A 21,127-nucleotide genomic window follows, 5' to 3' on the forward strand; every position below is an offset into this window, starting at 1 on the left:
TTTCGAAGATGATGAAAAGTTCGAATTTTTTTTCGAAAATAAAATTTTCATCGTCGTGAATGAATAAAAAAAAAATAAATTTATTTGAGCATTTTTATTGTCTACGAACGAAAAAATTAAATTTTGAAACCTATTTTAGTCCCGTTCCTGTTTCACTTCGACCCCCGGAGACCCGGCAGCAAAGTCATCCTCATCATCTTTTGCATTTTCCGTCAAAATTACGTACTCCCGTGTACTGAAACCGAATTTGAGGACATCTTTTTCCATCAGTTGGTGATATTTCTTCGCCTCAATTGGCTTGTTATTCAAAAAAGTGCCGTTCGCTGACTCCAAATCGATGATGTACGGAATAACGCGTTTACCTTCAGTGCCATCATTTCTCTCATACGGCATTAATCTGTATTGCAATGCGGCATGTTGCTTCGAACACGACGGATGATCCACGGGAATGTCACAAATTTTGCGATCTCGTCCAATTAAGTAGCAACTTTGGCGATGAATGTACAACGTGGGCAGCGATTGTTCCCCTTTGAACGGATAAAGTCGCCAACGTTTCTTCGGAATTCGCGCTTCTGGCGGCTCTGCGTATTTAATAACAACGCCATTAACTTTGTTCGTGTCTTCGGCGAGCTTTCCCGATAAGCCAAAATTGGGTTTTTCCTTTTCCTTTTCGGGAGATTCATCTTTTTGGCGGTCGTCGCGTTTTCCCCATTCATAGTTGCCGTCATCGTCGTCGTTTCTTCTGCGTCTCCGGTGATGATCCATCTTCCGATCGCGATTTGCTTCACGATCTCTGTCATAATTGCGGGATCCAGAAGGCTCACTACAAGAAAAAAATATTTTTTTTAAGAAATTTTTTAAAAAAATTCAAAAAACTTACTGCCTTCGATGATCTCGATTGCGATTTCTGTCGGGCGAGTCGTCCCATTTTGAAGATTTTACTTCATCTCGTCTGTGGCGCCTTTCCGGAGATCTCGAATGCGAACGTTCTCGTTTATATTTTCGACTTTGGTGACTTCTCGAGTCTCGATGGTCTTCCGGGGAGCGTGAACGATGTCGATGTTTGCCCATTTTTCGTAAATTTTCCCGTAAAAATGCTCCAAAATGTCTTCAAACGTTTTTGTTTTGTTTACAGGAAACTTTTTTTTTCGAAAACTTGACAGAACGTTGACAGCTTGTCATTAAACGTCATCACGAAATCATCTGTCAAAACAAAAAATCAGGAACGCTCCTAATTTAAGCAGTAAAAATCCTGGAAAAAGTCCTTTTTTAACCCCAAAAATAGTGGAAAACTGTGCAGAAAGCTCCGGATTACGGAAGTAAAGTCAGGTAAATGTTGGAAACATGAAATTTTACGAAAAAATCGATTTTTTTAAAATGTCCCTCGCATAGCGTGTATTACGTCTTGTGAAATTTTGATGCCGCTCTCATCTAAAGTTAATTTTTTACCTTTTTCAGGACTTTTCTGCATCAGCTACCATCGTATTAGTTATTTTTAATAACTTTTAGTCACGGAAATCTTCGATTTTTCGCGAAAAAGTAGTTTTTCTTTGCCACTCGTATAACTCACACAGAACCACACACGATGGATTTCTTAGATTCAGAGGCAGAAGAAAGCGATGTGAGTGTTTTTCGCTAATTTTCTTGAATTTTCGATGAAAAAACGTCTTTTTTTAGCAATCCGAGGAGGAAGACTTGGAACCGCAAGAACGCAAGAAGCTCAAAAAGATGAAACAAATGGTCGACAGCTCGGAGGAGGAAGACGAAGACGATGGGGAAGAAGTTAAGGATCTTATTGACGATAATCCCATCGAGGAAGAGGATTCCGGAGAAGATTCTGACGAAGGTCCGAGTAAACGGAAGAAGAGCGATGACGAGGATGAACTAGATGATCGATTGGAAGACGAGGATTACGATCTTATTGAGGAAAATTTGGGTGTAAAAGTTCAAAGAGTAAGATTTTTTATTGAAAAAATTAAAAATTTGAAGTTAATTTGGTAAATTTTTGTAGAAACGGTTCAAACGTCTTCGAAAAATCCAAGATGAAGAGAGTGATCAAGAAGAAGCTGATGAGAGTTTGAATCGAGAAGTCATTGCGGATCAACTTTTCCAAGGATCTGATGATGTAAGTTAAAAAAATTTGGGATTTGACTTGAATTAATCGCTTTTTTCATTCATTCATGCTTTCATTCACATGAAAAATAGGAGCCAGAGGTAGTTTTTTTAAAAAGTCATTTGCTTTCTTCATAATATTCAAATTTTTTTGAAAAATTTAAATTTTTAAAAAAATTATTTTTTCTAAAAAAAATTTTGATTTAAAAAAATAATTTTTATAAAAATTTAATTTTTTAAAATTTTTTTTCTATCAAAATTTAAATTTAAAAAAACAAAAAAATTTAAAAATAATAAAAAAAAAATTAAAAAAATTAAAAAAAAAAAAAAGTTCAATTTTAGAAAAAAAATTAAATTTAAAGAAAAAAAAAAATTTTAATTTTTAAAAATTTTAATTTTTCAAAAAATTTTAAATTAAAAAAAAAAAAATTTTTAAAATAAAAAAAAAAAAATTTAAAAAAAAAAATTTTTAAAAAAAAAATTAAATTTCAAAAAAAAAAATTAAATTTTATTTTTAAAAATTTTTAATTTTTATAAAAAAAAATTTTAAATTATAAAAAAAAAAATTAAATAAAAAAAAAATTTTTCAAAAATGTTTCTTTAATTTTCAAAAAAAAATTTATAACAAAAAAATTTTTAAAAAAAAAAATTAAGTTTTCAAATAAAAAAAAAATTAAAAAAAATTTCAAGTTTTCAAAAACAAAATTTAATTTATTTTATACTTTTATAGAAATTAATTAATTTAATTTAAGACAAAAATTAAATTTTATAGAAAACAATTCCTAATTTTTCATTAAAAAATAATTTTAAAATTAATTTAATTTTAATTTTGAATTTTATTTTAATAATTTTTAAATTAATTATTTTTTTTAATTTTTTAGGAGGAAGAACGTCAATCCGAACGAAGCCATCGCCCAGTTGAAAACTTGGAAAACCTCGACGACTCAGGCGAAGAAGAATCCGATGCCGATGATTTCATCGTCGACGACGACGGAGTCCCCTTAACTGAGAAAAAGAAGAAGAAAAAGCGTCCCATGTTCACGGATGCCTCCTTGCAAGAAGGTCAGGACATTTTCGGCGTGGATTTCGACTTTGAAGAATTCGAAAAATACGACGACGAGGAAGAATATGAGGACGAATCGGAACCCGACGAGTACGAAGAGGACGGAGAAGAGCGCGAAAAACGCCCAAAAAAAGCAGCTCGGAAACGCATCAATAAAAAATCCATTTTTGACATTTACGAACCGAGCGAATTGAAACGCGGGCACTTTACTGACTTGGATAATGAGGTAAAAAAAAATATTTTTTTAAAAAATAATTTTTCATATAAATTTTTTTTTAGATTCGTAAAACTGACATCCCCGAACGGATGCAATTGCGCGAAGTACCCATAACAGCAGTGCCTGAAGGCTCCAACGAACTCGACGAAGAGGCAGATTGGATTTACAAACAGGCATTTTGCAAGCCGCCAATTTCGCAGCAAGCGGAAAAGCGACAGCAGAACAACGATTCGTGGGATACAAATCAACAAACGAAGAAACCTCTTTCAACAATCCCGAAAATCAAGCAAGCACTGGATTTCATGCGAAACCAACAACTCGAGGTTCCTTTTATCGCTTTTTACCGCAAAGAATACGTGCAACCCGAGCTAAATATCACCGATTTATGGAAAGTTTACAAATGGGACGCCCGCTGGTGTCAACTTTTCACGCGAAAACGTCGCCTAGTCGAACTTTTCAAGAAAATGCAAGAATACCAAACGGACAAATTGATGGCAAATCCCGATGCCCCCATCCCGGATGACGTTCTTGTCATCAAAGACGACGACATTGACAACGTTTATTGCGCCCAAACACCCGAAGAGCTCAAGGACATCCATAATCACTTTCTGCTGTATCACGCGCACGAAATCCCGAACATGCGCGAAGCGTGGCGTCGCAAGGAAAAGGAACGTAAAAAGTTGGAAAAAATCGCCGCGCGTCGTAAGGAGCTGGAAAACTTGGAAGAAGGTGCTGAACCGCCTCCGCCAATCCAATCTGACGACGAAGGCATCGCCGACACCGAAGATTTGGACCAACTGAAGATAAAAATGGATTCTGGACCTTATTCCATGTGTCGCAAAGCCGGATTAGCTTCGTTGGCGAAAAAATTCGGTTTGCGCCCGGAACATTACGCCGAAAATTTGCGCGATAGTTATCAGAGACACGAAGTTGACCAAGAACAACTCGATCCGACGGAAGTAGCGAAGCAATATATTTCACCGAAATTCGGTACGGTCGAAGAAGTCCTCGACGCAGCGAAATTTATGGTTGCGAGACAACTCTCGAGAGAACCTTTGTTACGAAAAGTGCTTCGCGAAACGTATTTTGAGCGCGCAAAACTGTCCGTGACCCCCACAAAGAAGGGAATGAAGGAAATTGACGAAAATCACAATTGTTACACGATGAAATATTTGCTGAACAAACCGGTACGCGAACTCACAGGCGACCAATTCCTAAAATTGCACATTGCTGAAAACGATAAATTGCTCACGATGACGATCCATGAAAGAATTGACACCAGCAACTCCCAAAGTTTCCTCGAAGAAGCAAAATCTCTCTACAGTCGTGATGAATTCGCCAAAAGTGTGCAAGATTGGAACGCATTACGAGCGGAATGTGTCGAATTGGCTCTCACAAAGATGGTTTTACCGGATTTACGGAAGGAGCTTCATGCGATTTTACTCAACGAAGCAAAGGAATTTGTACTGAAAGCGTGTTGCAAAAAACTGTACAACTGGATAAAAATTGCCCCGTATTCCGTTAATTTTCAAGACGAAGACGAATATGATTGGGATACATCGAAAGGAGTTCGTGTCATGGGTGTCGCTTATGTACCGGATTACTCCCAAGCCGCTTTTTGTGCGATTTCGGCGCCAGATGGAGATATCACGGATTATTTAAGGGTTCCGCATATCTTAAAACGAAAAAATGCTCATCGCGAGGACGAACGAGAGCTAAAACAAAATGACTTGGATTCCCTCACAGACTTCATCCGCAGCAAAAAACCTCATGTAATCGTGGTTGGAGGCGAATCACGCGAAGCAATCATGATTCAACAAGATCTGAGGGAATGCGTGAAGAAATTAACTGAAGACGAGCAGTTCCCGGAGATAAATGTAGAAATCGTGGACAACGAGTTGGCCAAAATTTACGCTAATTCGAACAAAGGCACGTCAGATTTTCGCGAATATCCGCCCCTACTACGTCAAGCCGTGTCGTTGGCTCGAAAATTGCAAGATCCGCTCGTCGAATATTCCCAACTTTGCACCTCGGATGAGGAAATTCTCTGTTTGCGGTATCACACGTTGCAGGAACAGCTCAATAAGGAAGAACTTTTGGAAAATTTGTATTTGGAATTCATAAATCGCACGAACGAGATCGGGGTTGACGTTAATTTGGCAGTTCAGAACCCTTTAACGCAAAATTTGGTGCAATTTATTTGCGGTTTGGGTCCGCGAAAGGGACAGGCGTTGATAAAAGTGCTCAAACAGACGAATCAGCGGTTGGAAAATCGAACGCAGCTGGTCACGGCGTGTCATATGGGCCCAAAAGTGTTCATTAATTGTTCGGGTTTCATCAAAATCGACACAAATTCACTCGGGGACAGTACCGAGGCTTATGTTGAAGTGCTGGATGGGTCTCGAGTACACCCGGAAACGTATGAATGGGCAAGAAAAATGGCTGTGGATGCGTTGGAGTATGATGATGAAGATGCAAATCCTGCTGGAGCGCTCGAGGAAATCCTCGAAGCACCCGAGAGGTTGAAAGATTTGGATTTGGATGCGTTTGCTGAGGAACTCGAGCGTCAAGGCTTCGGAAATAAGAGCATTACGCTCTATGACATTCGTGCGGAACTCAATTCGCGCTATAAGGACCTTCGTGTGCCGTACCAACCACTAAATTCGGAGGAGATTTTCGATGTTTTGACAAAAGAAACGCCCGAAACGTTCTACGTCGGCAAACTTGTGCTTGTCACTGTATGCGGAATAAGTCATAAAAAGCCCCAAGCAGATCAATTCGAGAATGTAACGCCGGTAAGGAATGAAGAAACGGGATTGTGGCAATGTCCGTTCTGCCTGAAAAATGATTTCCACGAACTTTCGGAGGTTTGGCATCATTTCGACTCCGGAGATTGTGCGGGACAAGCGACAGGCGTCAAGGTACGACTCGATAACGGCTTGAACGGATACATTCACATCAAAAATTTGTCCGATTCGCATGTCAAAAACCCCGAGGAACGGGTCAAAATGGGTCAAGCCATTCATGTGCGCATCATAAAAATCGACGTGGAGCGTTTTAGTGTCGATTGCACGTCAAAAAGTTCCGATTTGGCCGATCGCAATAATGAATGGCGCCCGAGGAAGGATCAGTATTACGATCAGGCAGCCGAAGATCGTGACCTGAAGCGCGAAGAAGACTCGAAAAAGCAAAAAGATCGTCAAATGTATGTGAAACGAGTGATTGCCCATTCAGCTTTTATGAACAAATCGTACGCGGAAGCACTTAAAATTATGGCAACCAAGGAGCAGGGCGAAGTAATTATTCGTCCGTCGAGTAAGGGATCGGATCATTTGACCGTTACGTGGAAAGTAGCAGATGACGTTTATCAACATATCGATGTTCGTGAGGAAGGCAAGGAGAATGCATTTAGCTTGGGACGCTCTTTGTGGATCGGAAGTGAGGAATTTGAGGATTTGGATGAAATTATCGCGCGACATATTAATCCGATGGCGGGTTATGCGCGTGATTTGTTGTCGTACAAGTATTATTTGGACACGCAAGGCGGCATGAAAGACAAGGCGGAGGAAGCGTTGCGCGAGGAAAAGCGAAAAAATCCCAACAAAATCCATTATTTTATTAGTGTATCGAAAAATTACCCCGGAAAATTCCTTTTGTCGTATCTGCCGAGGACAAGGACACGACATGAATATATTACGGTGACGCCCGATGGATTCAGGTATCGACAACAAATATTTGATTCGATTAATACGTTGCTGAAATGGTTCAAAGAGCATTATAAGGATCCCCTGCCGGCAGCAACGCCGCATACAAATACGCCACGAGGCGGTTCGACGTCGCTCAGCTTGCGATCGCCTTATACTGTGGGCAATAGTTCCATCAATAGTGAGTTTTTTCTATTTTTTTTTTAAATTAATTTAAATTTTTAAATAAATAATTAAAATTTTTAAATAATCAATTTAAATTTTTAAATATTCAATTTAAATTTTTAAATAATTAATTAGAATTTTTAAATAATCAATTTAAATTTTTAAATAATTAATTTAAATTTTTTAATTAATTTAAATTTTTAAATTTAAATTTTTAAATAATTAATTTAAATTTCTAAATAATTAATTTAAATTTTTAAATAATTAATTTAAAAATTTTTAATAATCAAAATTTTTAAATAATTAATTTAAATTTTTAAATAATTAATTTAAATTTCTAAATAATTAATTTAAATTTTTTATTAAAAAATTAATTTAAATTTTAAACATTTTTTTTCAATTTTTTTCAGACGACGCAATCCGTAAGGTAGCTCAAAATATGCCATCGAGCATGTTACATTCGTTATCTCAGGTCACAAATACGACACCACAAAACCAATACACTCCAGGCACGCATGGCGGTCAAAGCTCCTACACAATTAACACCCCATACACTCCGAGTGGGCAAACTCCGTATATAAGTAAGCTTTTTTCCTAATTTTTTAAAAATTTTTTCTTAATTTTTTTCTAAAATTTTTTTCAGATATGACTCCTTATGCAACTCCTCATGCATCGCAGACGCCCCGTTATGGTCAAACGACGCCAAGTCTCGGACAAAAAAGTCCTTTCTTGCATCCGGGACTACCGTTGTCGGCACAACGCGTTGGCGCATCGCCCTATCAACAGTCTCCGTCGTCGCACAGTCGAGGATATGCTCAAGCTGCGGAAAATTCGAGTTGGGAACGTGCTTCGGAAGCATGGGGCGCAGGTTCTCGCAGTCAAATGGGCGGGCAAAGATCGTTTGGAGCGCCGCAAAAGGAGTATGATGGGCGAGGATACAATAATGCACCAAGAGGGTAAGTTTTAAAAATTTTTAAAAGTGAATTGAACGAAATTTTTGAAAAATTCTGAATTTTTTTCAAGTTAAAAAAAATATTTAAAATACTTTTTCATATAAAATGATTTTTTTTCAAATAATTTAATTTTTTTTAATTATTCAAAATAAATGTCAGAGCATTTAAAATTAAAAAATTTAAAAAAAATCATAAAAATTTGTTTCTTGGATTGAAAATTTAAAAAATATGAAAATACGTAAAAAAATACGGATTTATTTTGGTTTTTGAGCTTAAAAAAAATTTTAAAGAAAAAAAATTCATACGATTTCCAAAACAAAAATTTTCAAAAATTGAAAATATTTTTAAAGTTCTTTAAAAAAAATATTATAAAAGTCATTTTCGATTTTTCCTTATAAAATTTTCGAATTTATTTTTTTTTTTTTTTTTTTTTTTTTTGTAAAAATGAATCAAGTGTCAAATAAAAAAAAAAAAAAAATTACAAAAAATTAAAAAAAATATTTAATTTTTGATTAAATCACATTTAAGAAAATAAAAAAAAAGAAATTTTTTTTTCTAAAATTTTTTTTTAAGGTTCAATTTAAAATTTTCTGATAACAAAAATAATTTTTTTTTCTAAAATTCTACTTAAAATTTTTTTTTCAAAAAAATTTTTTTCTGATAAAAAATCCAAAAATAAAAATTTTCCTTTTCAATTTCAGCGGAGGCATGTCTCGTCCCGGCTCCGGAAATCGTTACGACAATCGCCCAACAGGCTACGGCGCCCATGCAGCAGCTGGCGGACCAAAAGATCGCTACGATTCTGGATTCCGACGCAATGATCGCGGCGGCGGCGGAAATCGGGGAGGCTCTCGCTTCGATCGCAACGACAGAGGAAATCGCCCAAGTCGCTTCAGTAACAATTCGCGCAACGATTACAATCCGCCAGCCACGTCGCAGCAGTCAAATCGCGATGACGACGACAATTGGGACAACGAGGTACCCGCCCCGAGTCGTGCAAATTCCGGATCGACACCGCGAAACGACTATCAGAGCAGCAGCAAGAGTCGCAACGACGCCGACGAGAATTGGGATGACGATTTGACGCCGGCAAAGAGTCCCGCGGTGCATAGTGTGAGCACGCCAAAGACAAATACGTCGCCCAAATCGATGACAATGAGCGGAGATCAGACCCCGTTGTGGGACGAGGACTAATTTGCTGACCCGTAGACTGTAGTTTGATATGATTTTATCAATTATTTGACTTTTTTTGTTGAACTTTTTCATTTTTTTCGCATTGCTCGTAGTTGATAAGACATCTTGTCACTGATATTGTCTCTTTTTTTAAGTTATTTGAACAAAACATCAAAAAAATATAAATAATTAATGAGAATACATAAACTTTTTTTCATTTTTATTGCGATTAATGTAAGAAATTTGATTAAATGTCACGAAAAAATGCTTAGCTCTTCTTGTATTCGATCCGTTCAACCTTGACTTCGTCTCCCACTAACTGATAAACGTACGTAACAACTGTCGAACTCTGAATATCCATCAGCACGAACGACGGAATAATGTTGCTCGGATCGGCGACGGGATTATAAGCGCCCGTAGCGGATCCCGGATTGATGTAAAACTTATTTTCGTGCTCGTACGCCTCGAATTTGTGCGTATGCCCACTAATGAGAATATCGACATCCAATTGTCGCTGAATTATTGCCAACGAATCCGGGTCTCCCCATGGAATTACTTGATGACCGTGAACTAAACCGATGCGAAATTGCCCGACTGTGACGACTTTCTGTTCCGGATAACTCGGGTTATCGTCGAAATCGCCACGAACGATGTGCACGTCGGATGCCAAGGTCTTCAAATAGTCGTGGGACTCTTTGGTGCAGAGATTTCCTGATAATTTTTTAATGAAAAAGTGACTAATGGGAGGATTTTAATTAATTTGGCAATTCTGAATTTCTCACCAGTTACGAGGATGTGATGAATCCGCCCAGGCACAAGGAGTTTTTTGAACTTTAGCGGTAGATTGCCACACCGATGAGGAATGTGAAGGTCTCCCAAGACGAGCACTAACATGATTTTTCTCGGGAAATTCGATCAAAAACAATGAAATCAATCAAATTTTGTTTTACTGTCTTCCGTCGAATACAAGTAAGGCAAATACAATTTTCAAAAATGTTTCATGTTACTTCCTGATATTTTTCGAAGGCATTTTTTGACCAGTTTTAAGCCTAAAATTGACTAAATATTCATTTTAAAGATGATTTCCATAAAAATCTTCTTGATTTTTGAAGAAATAAAAATTTTTTTTTTCCTTGACCGTTTTTCGAAAAAAAAATAAAAACGGTCAAGGTAATAACAAATTTTTTATTATGTAAATTTGACTGTCTACAATAAGTACAATGCTCAAAATATCAAATTTTATGATAGGTATAAAATACGTAAAAAATACGTAAATTTGTTTCTGGGCTCCTGTAAATTATTTTTTGCGCGCTATTGTAATTTGTATTTACGAGAGCTAAAATTATCAAATATGATATTGCAATTTTTTGTGCACATAGAATTTGTCAAAATACGTAAATTTGTTTTTGGGCTCCTGTAAATTTATTTTTGCAAAAATTCAGAGCATTTGTAGCTTTCTTTCAAACGAATGTAAATTTGCCTGTCTACAATAAGTACAAAGCTAAAAATATCAAATTTTATGATATTGCAATTTTCACATGCAACAGTGTTGCACATAGAATTTGTCAAAATACGTAAATTTGTTTTTGGGCTCCTATAAATTTATTTTTGCGCAAAAGGTATTTGGACCTATTGTAATTTGTAGCTCTGAATCATATCTTTCAAACGAATGTAAATTTGACCCTGTACGATAAGTACAAAGCTAAAAATATCAAATTTTATGATATTGCAATTTTCACATGCAACAGTGTCGCACATAGAATTTGTCAAAATACGTAAATTTGTTTTTGGGCTCCTATAAATTTATTTTTGCGCAAAAGGTATTTGGACCTATTGTAATTTGTAGCTCTGAATCATATCTTTCAAACGAATGTAAATTTGACCCTGTACGATAAGTACAAAGCTAAAATTATCAAATTTTATGATATTGCAATTTTCACATGCAACAGTGTCGCACATAGAATTTGTCAAAATACGTAAATTTGTTTTTGGGCTCCTATAAATTTATTTTTGCGCAAAAGGTATTTGGACCTATTGTAATTTGTAGCTCTGAATCATATCTTTCAAACGAATGTAAATTTGACCCTGTACGATAAGTACAAAGCTAAAATTATCAAATTTTATGATATTGCAATTTTCACATGCAACAGTGCTTGTCAAAATACGTAAATTTGTTTTTGGGCTCCTATAAATTTATTTTTGCGCAAAAGGTATTTGGACCTATTGTAATTTGTAGCTCTGAATCATATCTTTCAAACGAATGTAAATTTGACTGTCTACAATAAGTACAAAGCTAAAATTATCAAATTTTATGATATTGCAATTTTCACATGCAACAGTGCTTGTCAAAATACGTAAATTTGTTTTTGGGCTCCTATAAATTTATTTTTGCGCAAAAGGTATTTGGACCTATTGTAATTTGTAGCTCTGAATCATATCTTTCAAACGAATGTAAATTTGACCCTGTACGATAAGTACAAAGCTAAAATTATCAAATTTTATGATATTGCAATTTTCACATGCAACAGTGTCGCACATAGAATTTGTCAAAATACGTAAATTTGTTTTTGGGCTCCTATAAATTTATTTTTGCGCAAAAGGTATTTGGACCTATTGTAATTTGTAGCTCTGAATCATATCTTTCAAACGAATGTAAATTTGACCCTGTACGATAAGTACAAAGCTAAAATTATCAAATTTTATGATATTGCAATTTTCACATGCAACAGTGTCGCACATAGAATTTGTCAAAATACGTAAATTTGTTTTTGGGCTCCTATAAATTTATTTTTGCGCAAAAGGTATTTGGACCTATTGTAATTTGTAGCTCTGAATCATATCTTTCAAACGAATGTAAATTTGACCCTGTACGATAAGTACAAAGCTAAAAATATCAAATTTTATGATATTGCAATTTTCACATGCAACAGTGTCGCACATAGAATTTGTCAAAATACGTAAATTTGTTTTTGGGCTCCTATAAATTTATTTTTGCGCAAAAGGTATTTGGACCTATTGTAATTTGTAGCTCTGAATCATATCTTTCAAACGAATGTAAATTTGACCCTGTACGATAAGTACAAAGCTAAAATTATCAAATTTTATGATATTGCAATTTTCACATGCAACAGTGTTGCACATAGAATTTGTCAAAATACGTAAATTTGTTTTTGGGCTCCTATAAATTTATTTTTGCGCAAAAGGTATTTGGACCTATTGTAATTTGTAGCTCTGAATCATATCTTTCAAACGAATGTAAATTTGACCCTGTACGATAAGTACAAAGCTAAAATTATCATATTTTATGATATTGCAATTTTCACATGCAACAGTGTCGCACATAGAAATTGTCAAAATACGTAAATTTGTTTTTGGGCTCCTATAAATTTATTTTTGCGCAAAAGGTATTTGGACCTATTGTAATTTGTAGCTCTGAATCATATCTTTCAAACGAATGTAAATTTGACCCTGTACGATAAGTACAAAGCTAAAAATATCAAATTTTATGATATTGCAATTTTCACATGCAACAGTGTCGCACATAGAATTTGTCAAAATACGTAAATTTGTTTTTGGGCTCCTATAAATTTATTTTTGCGCAAAAGGTATTTGGACCTATTGTAATTTGTAGCTCTGAATCATATCTTTCAAACGAATGTAAATTTGACCCTGTACGATAAGTACAAAGCTAAAATTATCAAATTTTATGATATTGCAATTTTCACATGCAACAGTGTTGCACATAGAATTTGTCAAAATACGTAAATTTGTTTTTGGGCTCCTATAAATTTATTTTTGCGCAAAAGGTATTTGGACCTATTGTAATTTGTAGCTCTGAATCATATCTTTCAAACGAATGTAAATTTGACCCTGTACGATAAGTACAAAGCTAAAATTATCAAATTTTATGATATTGCAATTTTCACATGCAACAGTGTCGCACATAGAATTTGTCAAAATACGTAAATTTGTTTTTGGGCTCCTATAAATTTATTTTTGCGCAAAAGGTATTTGGACCTATTGTAATTTGTAGCTCTGAATCATATCTTTCAAACGAATGTAAATTTGACCCTGTACGATAAGTACAAAGCTAAAAATATATGCAAATTTTATGATAGCTATAAAATTTTTATGCAACACGTGTCGCACAAAGCTCAAAATATCAAATTTTATGATAGGTATATAATACGTAAAAAATACGTAAATTTGTTTTTGGGCTCCTGTAAATTTATTTTTGCGCAAAAGGTATTTGGAAAAGGTATTTGACCTCAAATTTTTTTGATTTTCAAAGCTCTGAATAAATATTAAAATTTTTGATAAGATACGTAAATTTGTTTTTGGGCTCCTATAAATCAAACCTATTGTAATTTGTAGCTCTTGATATTTGACCCTGTACGATAAGTACAAAGCTAAAATTATCAAATTTTATGATATTGCAATTTTCACATGCAACAGTGTCGCACATAGAATTTGTCAAAATACGTAAATTTGTTTTTGGGCTCCTATAAATTTATTTTTGCGCAAAAGGTATTTGGACCTATTGTAATTTGTAGCTCTGAATCATATCTTTCAAACGAATGTAAATTTGACCCTGTACGATAAGTACAAAGCTAAAAATATCAAATTTTATGATATTGCAATTTTCACATGCAACAGTGTCGCACATAGAATTTGTCAAAATACGTAAATTTGTTTTTGGGCTCCTATAAATTTATTTTTGCGCAAAAGGTATTTGGACCTATTGTAATTTGTAGCTCTGAATCATATCTTTCAAACGAATGTAAATTTCTGTACGATAATACAAAGCTAAAAATATCAAATTTTATGATATTCAAACATGCAACATGTAAATTTGTCAAAATTTCCGAATGTAAATTTGACCCTGTACGATAAGTACAAAGCTAAAAATATCAAATTTCATGATATTGCAATTTTCACATGCAACAGTATCGCACATAGAATTTGTGAAAAATACGTACATTTGTTTTTGGGCTCCTATAAAAAAAAAATAAAAAGGTATGATAGCTTTGAATCATATCTTTCAAACAAAATTTTGATAAGTACAAAGCTAAAATTATAAATTTTATGATATTGATGATTTCACATCAAAATCTTCTTAGAATTTTTCAAAAACGTAAATTTTTTTTTCCTTGACCGTTTAAAAAAAAAAAAAATACGGTCATATTGCAATTTTCACATTTTCAAGTCAAAATCTAACAAACTTTTGATGGATTTCAAAGCTAAAATTGAATAAATATTCATTCTAAAGATGATTTCCATCAAAATCTTCTTGATTTTTAAAGAAATAAAATTTTTTTTTTCCTTGACCGTTTAAAAAAAAAAAAATAAAAACGGTCATGAAATTTTTCAAGTCAAGATCTAACAAACTTTTGATGGGTTTCAAAGCTAAAATTGAATAAATATTCATTCTAAAGATGATTTCCATCAAAACCTCCTTGATTTTTAAAGAAATAATTTTTTTTTTCCTTGACCGTTTAAAAAAAAAAAATAAAAACGGTCATGAAATTTTTCAAGTCAAGATCTAACAAACTTTTGATGGGTTTCAAAGCTAAAATTGAATAAATATTCATTCTAAAGTTCATTTCTGTTCATATTTGATCTGAGAAGAATTCAAATCGAAAGCATGTTGTAATGTCCTAATTGAGGTTTGTTTTCGACGGAAGAACTGTCAAGCAAATTCAACGGCCAAAAATTAATAAACAGACGAATTCCTGCACATATTTCATCAAAAAACCCCCAAAAGATCTAATTTAAAGGACAAAAACGTATAAAATACCGAGATGGTTGATCGCAAACCTGAAGTTCAACTCCAAAACCCTCCCACAGACGCAATTTCTTCCGTGAAATTCGCTCCTCAGACAAGTCAATATCTAATTGTCTCATCATGGGTAAGCAGAAACCGGCGAAATCCCTCCAAAAATCAAATTTTCAATTAAATTTCTTATTTTTTTTTTCAGGATTGCACGGTCCGTTTATATGACACAGTCAACAACAAACTGCACCAAAAGTACATGCACGATGCCCCCGTGCTAGATGTCGCCTTTCAAGACAGCATTCACACAATTAGTGGCGGTCTGGACAACCAAGTGAAGCTTTACGACTTGAATTCGCACGCGGAAAGTATTCTCGGGACGCACGAAGAGCCCGTAAAGTGTGTGGAATACGCGCGTCTCGTAAATGGCATTCTCACGGGCAGTTGGGATCGCACTGTCAAGCTCTGGGATACGCGAGAACGGAACTGCGTCGGGCATTACGAGCAAAATAATGGAAAAGTGTACTCGATGAACTGCATAGATGAGAAATTGGTCGTTGCGACGTCAGATCGGAAGGTTTTGGTCTGGGATTTACGAAATATGTCGCAATATTTGATGCGACGTGAGAGTTCGTTGAAGTATCAGACCCGCGCGATTCGTTGTTTCCCCAACAAGGAAGGCTATGTAATGAGTTCGATCGAAGGACGCGTCGCTGTCGAGTATTTTGACTCGGATCCGGAGGTACAAGCGAAGAAATTTGCCTTTAAGTGTCATCGCGTGAAGGAAAATAACATGGAATTAATTTATCCCGTGAACGCAATTAGTTTCCATAATGTCTATAATACGTTCGCCACAGGTAAAAATTAAATTTCAAAAAAAAAAAATTCAAAAATTAAAAAAAAAAAATTTTTAGGCGGTTCTGATGGTTTAGTGAACATTTGGGATGGATTTAACAAGAAACGCTTATGCCAATTTCATCAATATGACACGTCGATTGCTGCGTTGTCCTTTAATCATGACGGCTCGATGTTGGCAATTGCCTGCTCGTACATGGATGAGTTGGAAAAACCTCCGAATTCGATCCCGAATCCTTCAATTTACGTTCGATATGTGCATGAACAAGAATCCAAACCGAAATAATCAAAAAAGGGTCGTTATAGACTCTAGTATTCTATGCTTTCGTTCTAAATCTGTAAAAATAAATTCATTCTTAACTTAATTTGATGGATTTTTAATTTTTTTTTTGTTGAAAATTTTTTTTTTTTTTTGAAAAATTCAAAATAAAAAAAAAACTTTGTCAAACTTTTTTTTTGCTGAAAAAAAAATTAATTATTTTTTTTTTATTTTTTGAAAATTTTCGAAAAAAAAAAATTATTAATTATTTAATTTAAATTTTTCATTTTTTTTTTTTTAATTTTTTGAAAATTTTTGGAAAAATATTTCGTTAAAATTTTAAACTGTCAAAATTTCATAAATTTATCTTAAAAAATTCTAAAAAAAAAAATTTAATTGATTTTTAATTTTGTTTTTAATTTTTTTTTGTTGAAAATTTTTGTTGAAAAAAAATTAATTAATTTTTAACTTTTTCTTGATTTTTTTTGTTGGTCCTGAAAAGGACCGTTTTTTTGTTTGAAAAATTTGAGTCGTGAGACAATTTAAGCGCGTTCTCCGCGGATACGACGAGCCAATTGGATGTCTTTGGGCATGATGGTGACACGTTTGGCGTGGATGGCGCACAAGTTGGTGTCTTCGAACAAACCGACGAGATACGCTTCGCTGGCTTCTTGCAAAGCCAAAACAGCGGAGCTTTGGAAACGCAAGTCAGTCTTGAAATCTTGCGCGATTTCACGAACCAATCGTTGGAAAGGCAATTTGCGGATCAAGAGCTCCGTCGACTTTTGGTAGCGACGAATCTCACGAAGAGCGACGGTACCGGGACGATAACGATGAGGCTTCTTGACTCCGCCGGTGGCTGGGGCGCTTTTGCGAGCAGCTTTCGTCGCCAATTGCTTGCGAGGAGCCTTTCCTCCGGTCGATTTGCGGGCAGTTTGCTTGGTACGGGCCATTTTTCAGATTTTTTCTTGTCTCGACTTGGTCAAACACAAAATACGAATGAAGCAGAAACGCAACGAGCACCTCTATTTATACCGCACAAATACACAGAGGGGAGCGAATGACAGATGTTTGCATTGAAATTCCGCTTTTTTCTTGAATATTTCTCTAAAAATTGAATTTAATCGAAATTTCTTGTAAAAATATGAAAAATCAAAAATTTATCTTCAATTTCGTGTAAAATTCTCAAGTTTTTATCGAAAATTCAGCGAGATTTTTGCAATTTTCGCGTAATTCGAGTTTCCCCCTCCCTTTTTTGGTCTTTGGTATAAATACGAGTGACGCACAACGAGTCGACATCAGTTTTCGTTTGTATTTCAACAAGTAAACAGCACCAAAAATCATGACAGGACGTGGTAAAGGAGGAAAAGGTCTCGGCAAAGGAGGCGCCAAACGTCATCGCAAAGTGTTGCGTGATAACATCCAAGGCATCACGAAGCCCGCAATCCGTCGTCTCGCTCGTCGTGGCGGTGTCAAGCGTATTTCCGGCTTGATCTACGAAGAAACGCGCGGCGTCTTGAAAGTTTTCTTGGAAAATGTCATCCGGGATGCCGTCACGTACACGGAGCATGCCAAGCGCAAGACTGTCACCGCCATGGATGTCGTCTATGCCTTGAAACGCCAAGGACGCACATTGTACGGTTTCGGAGGTTAAATTTCGCCAAAAACTCTCGCAAAAAACGGTCCTTTTCAGGACCAACAAAATTTTTCCGAAAAAAAGTTAAAAATTCTCAAACAAAATTTTTGCCGTGCTTCGTGATTTTTTTTAATTTTTTAAATGAAATTTGGTGCAATTTGCGTGATTTTTAATAATTTTTGACTAAATTCAAGCTTATTTTTGGATCAAATCTTTCAAAATGAGCAAATTAGTGTAACCAGCTTTGGCGACAGTCGCAAAGAGCTTTTTCATGATTTTTTTTCGAAGGTAAAACGATGAAAACTAAACTGCGAGACGCCAAGCTTGAATTTTTTCTTTTATATTTTTTTTTAAATTATGAATTCTGGAATTTTTCATGGAAAAATATCAATTTTCTGTAATAATCTGCAATTTTTCGCAGAAAAAAGTCCTGAGCAGTAATTAATTTTGTGCAAAGTGCTCATTAAGGAAGCATCAGACGGTAATCAAATTGCGAAATAATATTTAAGTGAAGGTCGACATCTGATTTTTTTTGCAAAATTTCCCACGAAAATATCTCATTATGGATTTTTTTTTCGTAATTTCATCAATTTTTCGCATTTTTCTCTTTTTTAAGATTTTTTAAAATTTTTTTAATAATTTTTTTTGTCGAGAAATTTTGAAAAATTTGCTTAATTTTGAGTGAATTTAATGATAAATGTTCAAAAAAATTTTTTTTTCTTTTTTTTTGTACTAAAGAAACATGAAATATGCCCTTTCGATTTTTTTTTACATTTTTTAAATAGAGAAATTTTGTTAAAATAATTTAATTTTAATTAAATTTAATAATTTTTGGTTCAAATTAAAAATTTTTGAAAAAATAATTCATTAATTTTTAAAATGATCATGAAATTTACTCAAATTTAAGTTAATTTTATCAAAATTCTCGAAATTAAATTTTTTAGAAAAAATTTTTGAGGCCTTAAATTCGCATTTGGAAGAATTTTCCTTTCGTTTGATTGATTTTTAACTTTTTTCCGATAATTTTGTTAGTCCTAAAAAGGACTGATTGTTTGTTTGAGTTGCGTTTCGCGTTAGAAACGTGAAGAATTTACTTCTTTTTTGGTGCAGCTTTCTTCGCGGCGGGTTTTTTCGCTGCTGCGGGTTTCTTTGCTGCTGCCTTTTTGGGTGTCTTTGGCTTCTTTGCTGCTGCGGGCTTCGCTGCCTTTGGTTTTGTTGCCTTTTGCTTGGGTTTCACGGTGCCAGCTTTCTTGGCGACTTTAGCTTTGACTGCCTTTTCCTTCTTTTCGGTGCTTTTCTTGGCAACGGGCTTCTTGGCAACCTTCTTCGTGGCGCTCTTCTTCGCGACGGAAGTTTTCTTCGCTGCGGGCTTCTTGGCAACTTTGGGTTTCTTCTCGACCTTCTCCTTGGCGGGCAATTTGAAAGATCCCGAAGCTCCCTTTCCCTTGACTTGCACCAATTTGCCAGCGACGACGGCATTTTTCAGGGCTTTTCTGATGAACGGCGCCAATTTCTCGACATCGACCTTGTTGTTGGCGGCGATGTACTTCTTGATGGCAGACAACGACGAGCCTTTGCGGTCCTTCAACTCCTTGACGGCAGCCATGACCAACGTGGCAGTTGGGGCGTGCGTTGGCTTCGTTTTGGGCTTCTTGGCGCCTTCCTTTTTGGGCGTCTTCGTTTTCTTGGCAGCTGGCGAGGCAGCAGCGACGGCGGGTGTGGGTTCGACAACAGCGTCAGACATCTTGAGTGAGATTTGATTTGTTTGCAAAGCGAAACTTGAACTTTGAAAAATTTAATCAGTGAAGCGCCCTCTGTTCGTCACTTGCTTAAGTCGCGCCGTTTTGCCCGAGAAGTAGGTCGCATCGAAATTGTTTCGCTCTTTCATGACTCTTTCTCACAAATTTTCACGATCTCGTTTCTTATTTTCGCAAATTTTGATGAAATATCTCCAAATTTGACCAAAAATCTCAAGAAAACTTTTAGAAAAATTAACAAACTATCAGAAAAATACAAAAATCCGCAAGTTTCTTTCAAATTTATCACAAAAAATAAATTTTTCGTCAAAGTTCGATGGTTGATTCATAAAAATTTTTCAGAAATTTTGTAAAATTCAGAAAAATTACGAAAAATTAAAAAATTTTCTTTAATGCTCTTGATAGATTGAAATCTTTTCTGCCGAGTAAAAGAAAAAAAATTTCAAAAAATTAATTTTTTATCAATAAATTTTTAATTTTTCTAACAAGGGTATGGATGATTTTCGTTCAGTGCGATTTGCTCTACGACTGAATTAAATTTTAATTTTTTACAAAGTTTTAAAATTTTTTGGGAATATTTTTGTGAAAAATAAATCTAATTATTCTGAGCTATTTGTCGAATTAATTTTTTCATGAATTTTTTTAATCGGGAAAAAATTATGAGCATTCAAAGTTTTTCATCCACTCAAGGTACGATCGCTACTGAATGAAAGCAAAAAGAGATTTACGTTTCTGCATTTTGCAATTTGTTTTTCAATTAAGATAAATTTTGATTTTTTGAACTTTTTTTACTGAAAAAAGATTTTGGCTTTTAAAAATTTTAAAAATTGATGAAATTAAAGACATTTTCGAAAAAATTGAGTAATTTTTTTTTTCTGATTCGATGTTCGATGAAAAAAAAATTCTCAAAAATGTTTTTAGGTGAAGGTCAAAAAAATTTCACTGAAATCATTTTTTTAATTTTTGCATGAAATTCATCCAAAATACTTTCAAAGAGCTAAAATTAAGGGAAATTCCAAAAATTTGATGAAAAAAATTAAAATTCAGAATTTTTAGAATGACTCAGATGAGGAACGTTTAAAAAATTTCTTTGTTTGAGTGAAACTCAAAAGATAATTTTTTTTTCATTTCACAATAAATTTTTTATAAAAGACAAATTTTAAAATATTTTCATGACTCAATGTAAAAATTAAGCAATATTTGATTAAAAATTAAAAAAAATTTGAAAAAAAATTCAAAAAATTTTGAATAAATTTTTAAAATTGTAATATGTAAAAATATTGAACTATCAATAAAAAAAATTATTGTTGAAAAAAAAATCTGAAAATTGCACAATTTTGAGTTTATGAATTTTGTAAGAGAATAATTTCATATTTTTTGCAAATAAAATGAAGCCAAATATTAAAGAAGAATCGAAATTTACTAAATTATTATTTTTTTTTTAAGAATATTAAGCGAAG

At 34.3% G+C, this 21,127-nt stretch overlaps 7 protein-coding genes across 7 annotated transcripts; 3 read left to right on the plus strand and 4 right to left on the minus strand.

Moving 5' to 3' along the window:
* Nucleotides 1-85: 85 nt before the first annotated feature.
* On the minus strand, nt 86-1,172 carry LOC134833178 (smad nuclear-interacting protein 1-like). Its single transcript, XM_063847414.1, has 2 exons — nt 881-1,172; nt 86-823 (listed from the first exon to the last, which is right to left on the minus strand). The coding sequence occupies exons 1-2, from the start codon at nt 1,069-1,071 to the stop codon at nt 136-138; spliced, it is 879 nt and encodes a 292-aa protein (XP_063703484.1). The 5' UTR covers nt 1,072-1,172; the 3' UTR covers nt 86-135.
* A 7-nt stretch (nt 1,173-1,179) lies between these two features.
* On the plus strand, nt 1,180-9,694 carry LOC134833162 (transcription elongation factor SPT6-like). The gene is made up of 9 exons (XM_063847395.1): nt 1,180-1,329; nt 1,459-1,621; nt 1,678-1,953; nt 2,012-2,125; nt 2,994-3,401; nt 3,455-7,277; nt 7,672-7,842; nt 7,905-8,217; nt 8,916-9,694. The coding sequence occupies exons 2-9, from the start codon at nt 1,586-1,588 to the stop codon at nt 9,406-9,408; spliced, it is 5,634 nt and encodes a 1,877-aa protein (XP_063703465.1). The 5' UTR covers nt 1,180-1,329; nt 1,459-1,585; the 3' UTR covers nt 9,409-9,694.
* On the minus strand, nt 9,577-10,346 carry LOC134833183 (vacuolar protein sorting-associated protein 29). The gene is made up of 2 exons (XM_063847420.1): nt 10,170-10,346; nt 9,577-10,098 (listed from the first exon to the last, which is right to left on the minus strand). Exons 1-2 carry the CDS (start codon nt 10,279-10,281, stop codon nt 9,656-9,658), a joined length of 555 nt encoding a protein of 184 aa, XP_063703490.1. The 5' UTR covers nt 10,282-10,346; the 3' UTR covers nt 9,577-9,655.
* A 4,706-nt stretch (nt 10,347-15,052) lies between these two features.
* Nucleotides 15,053-16,380, plus strand: LOC134833174 (mitotic checkpoint protein BUB3-like). The gene is made up of 3 exons (XM_063847410.1): nt 15,053-15,296; nt 15,366-16,017; nt 16,075-16,380. Exons 1-3 carry the CDS (start codon nt 15,189-15,191, stop codon nt 16,299-16,301), a joined length of 987 nt encoding a protein of 328 aa, XP_063703480.1. The 5' UTR covers nt 15,053-15,188; the 3' UTR covers nt 16,302-16,380.
* A 403-nt stretch (nt 16,381-16,783) lies between these two features.
* LOC134833185 (histone H3) lies at nt 16,784-17,261 on the minus strand. Its single transcript, XM_063847422.1, has one exon. It carries the CDS (start codon nt 17,225-17,227, stop codon nt 16,817-16,819), a length of 411 nt encoding a protein of 136 aa, XP_063703492.1. The 5' UTR covers nt 17,228-17,261; the 3' UTR covers nt 16,784-16,816.
* A 324-nt stretch (nt 17,262-17,585) lies between these two features.
* On the plus strand, nt 17,586-17,962 carry LOC134833193 (histone H4). The gene has a single exon (XM_063847432.1). The coding sequence runs from the start codon at nt 17,617-17,619 to the stop codon at nt 17,926-17,928; it is 312 nt and encodes a 103-aa protein (XP_063703502.1). The 5' UTR covers nt 17,586-17,616; the 3' UTR covers nt 17,929-17,962.
* Nucleotides 17,963-18,927: 965 nt separating this feature from the next.
* LOC134833709 (histone H1A-like) lies at nt 18,928-19,699 on the minus strand. The gene has a single exon (XM_063848129.1). The coding sequence runs from the start codon at nt 19,652-19,654 to the stop codon at nt 19,001-19,003; it is 654 nt and encodes a 217-aa protein (XP_063704199.1). The 5' UTR covers nt 19,655-19,699; the 3' UTR covers nt 18,928-19,000.
* Between the last annotated feature and the right edge of the window lie 1,428 nt (nt 19,700-21,127).

The sequence above is a fragment of the Culicoides brevitarsis genome, chromosome 3, assembly GCF_036172545.1.
Source record: "Culicoides brevitarsis isolate CSIRO-B50_1 chromosome 3, AGI_CSIRO_Cbre_v1, whole genome shotgun sequence".
NCBI classification, from domain to species: Eukaryota; Metazoa; Arthropoda; class Insecta; order Diptera; family Ceratopogonidae; genus Culicoides; species Culicoides brevitarsis.

Coding starts and splice junctions, on each gene's coding strand:
- LOC134833193 (XM_063847432.1), top strand. CDS start 17,617: ATGACAGGACGTGGTAAAGGAGGAAAAGGTCTCGGCAAAGGAGGCGCC.
- LOC134833185 (XM_063847422.1), bottom strand. CDS start 17,227: ATGGCCCGTACCAAGCAAACTGCCCGCAAATCGACCGGAGGAAAGGCT.
- LOC134833183 (XM_063847420.1), bottom strand. CDS start 10,281: ATGTTAGTGCTCGTCTTGGGAGACCTTCACATTCCTCATCGGTGTGGC. Junction 10,099..10,169: donor TCATCACATCCTCGTAACTG/GTGAGAAATTCA, acceptor AAAAATTATCAG/GAAATCTCTGCACCAAAGAG.
- LOC134833174 (XM_063847410.1), top strand. CDS start 15,189: ATGGTTGATCGCAAACCTGAAGTTCAACTCCAAAACCCTCCCACAGAC. Junction 15,297..15,365: donor ATCTAATTGTCTCATCATGG/GTAAGCAGAAAC, acceptor TTTTTTTTTCAG/GATTGCACGGTCCGTTTATA. Junction 16,018..16,074: donor CTATAATACGTTCGCCACAG/GTAAAAATTAAA, acceptor AAAAATTTTTAG/GCGGTTCTGATGGTTTAGTG.
- LOC134833709 (XM_063848129.1), bottom strand. CDS start 19,654: ATGTCTGACGCTGTTGTCGAACCCACACCCGCCGTCGCTGCTGCCTCG.
- LOC134833162 (XM_063847395.1), top strand. CDS start 1,586: ATGGATTTCTTAGATTCAGAGGCAGAAGAAAGCGAT. Junction 1,622..1,677: donor CAGAGGCAGAAGAAAGCGAT/GTGAGTGTTTTT, acceptor GTCTTTTTTTAG/CAATCCGAGGAGGAAGACTT. Junction 8,218..8,915: donor TACAATAATGCACCAAGAGG/GTAAGTTTTAAA, acceptor TTTCAATTTCAG/CGGAGGCATGTCTCGTCCCG.
- LOC134833178 (XM_063847414.1), bottom strand. CDS start 1,071: ATGGGCAAACATCGACATCGTTCACGCTCCCCGGAAGACCATCGAGAC. Junction 824..880: donor AATCGAGATCATCGAAGGCA/GTAAGTTTTTTG, acceptor TTTTTCTTGTAG/TGAGCCTTCTGGATCCCGCA.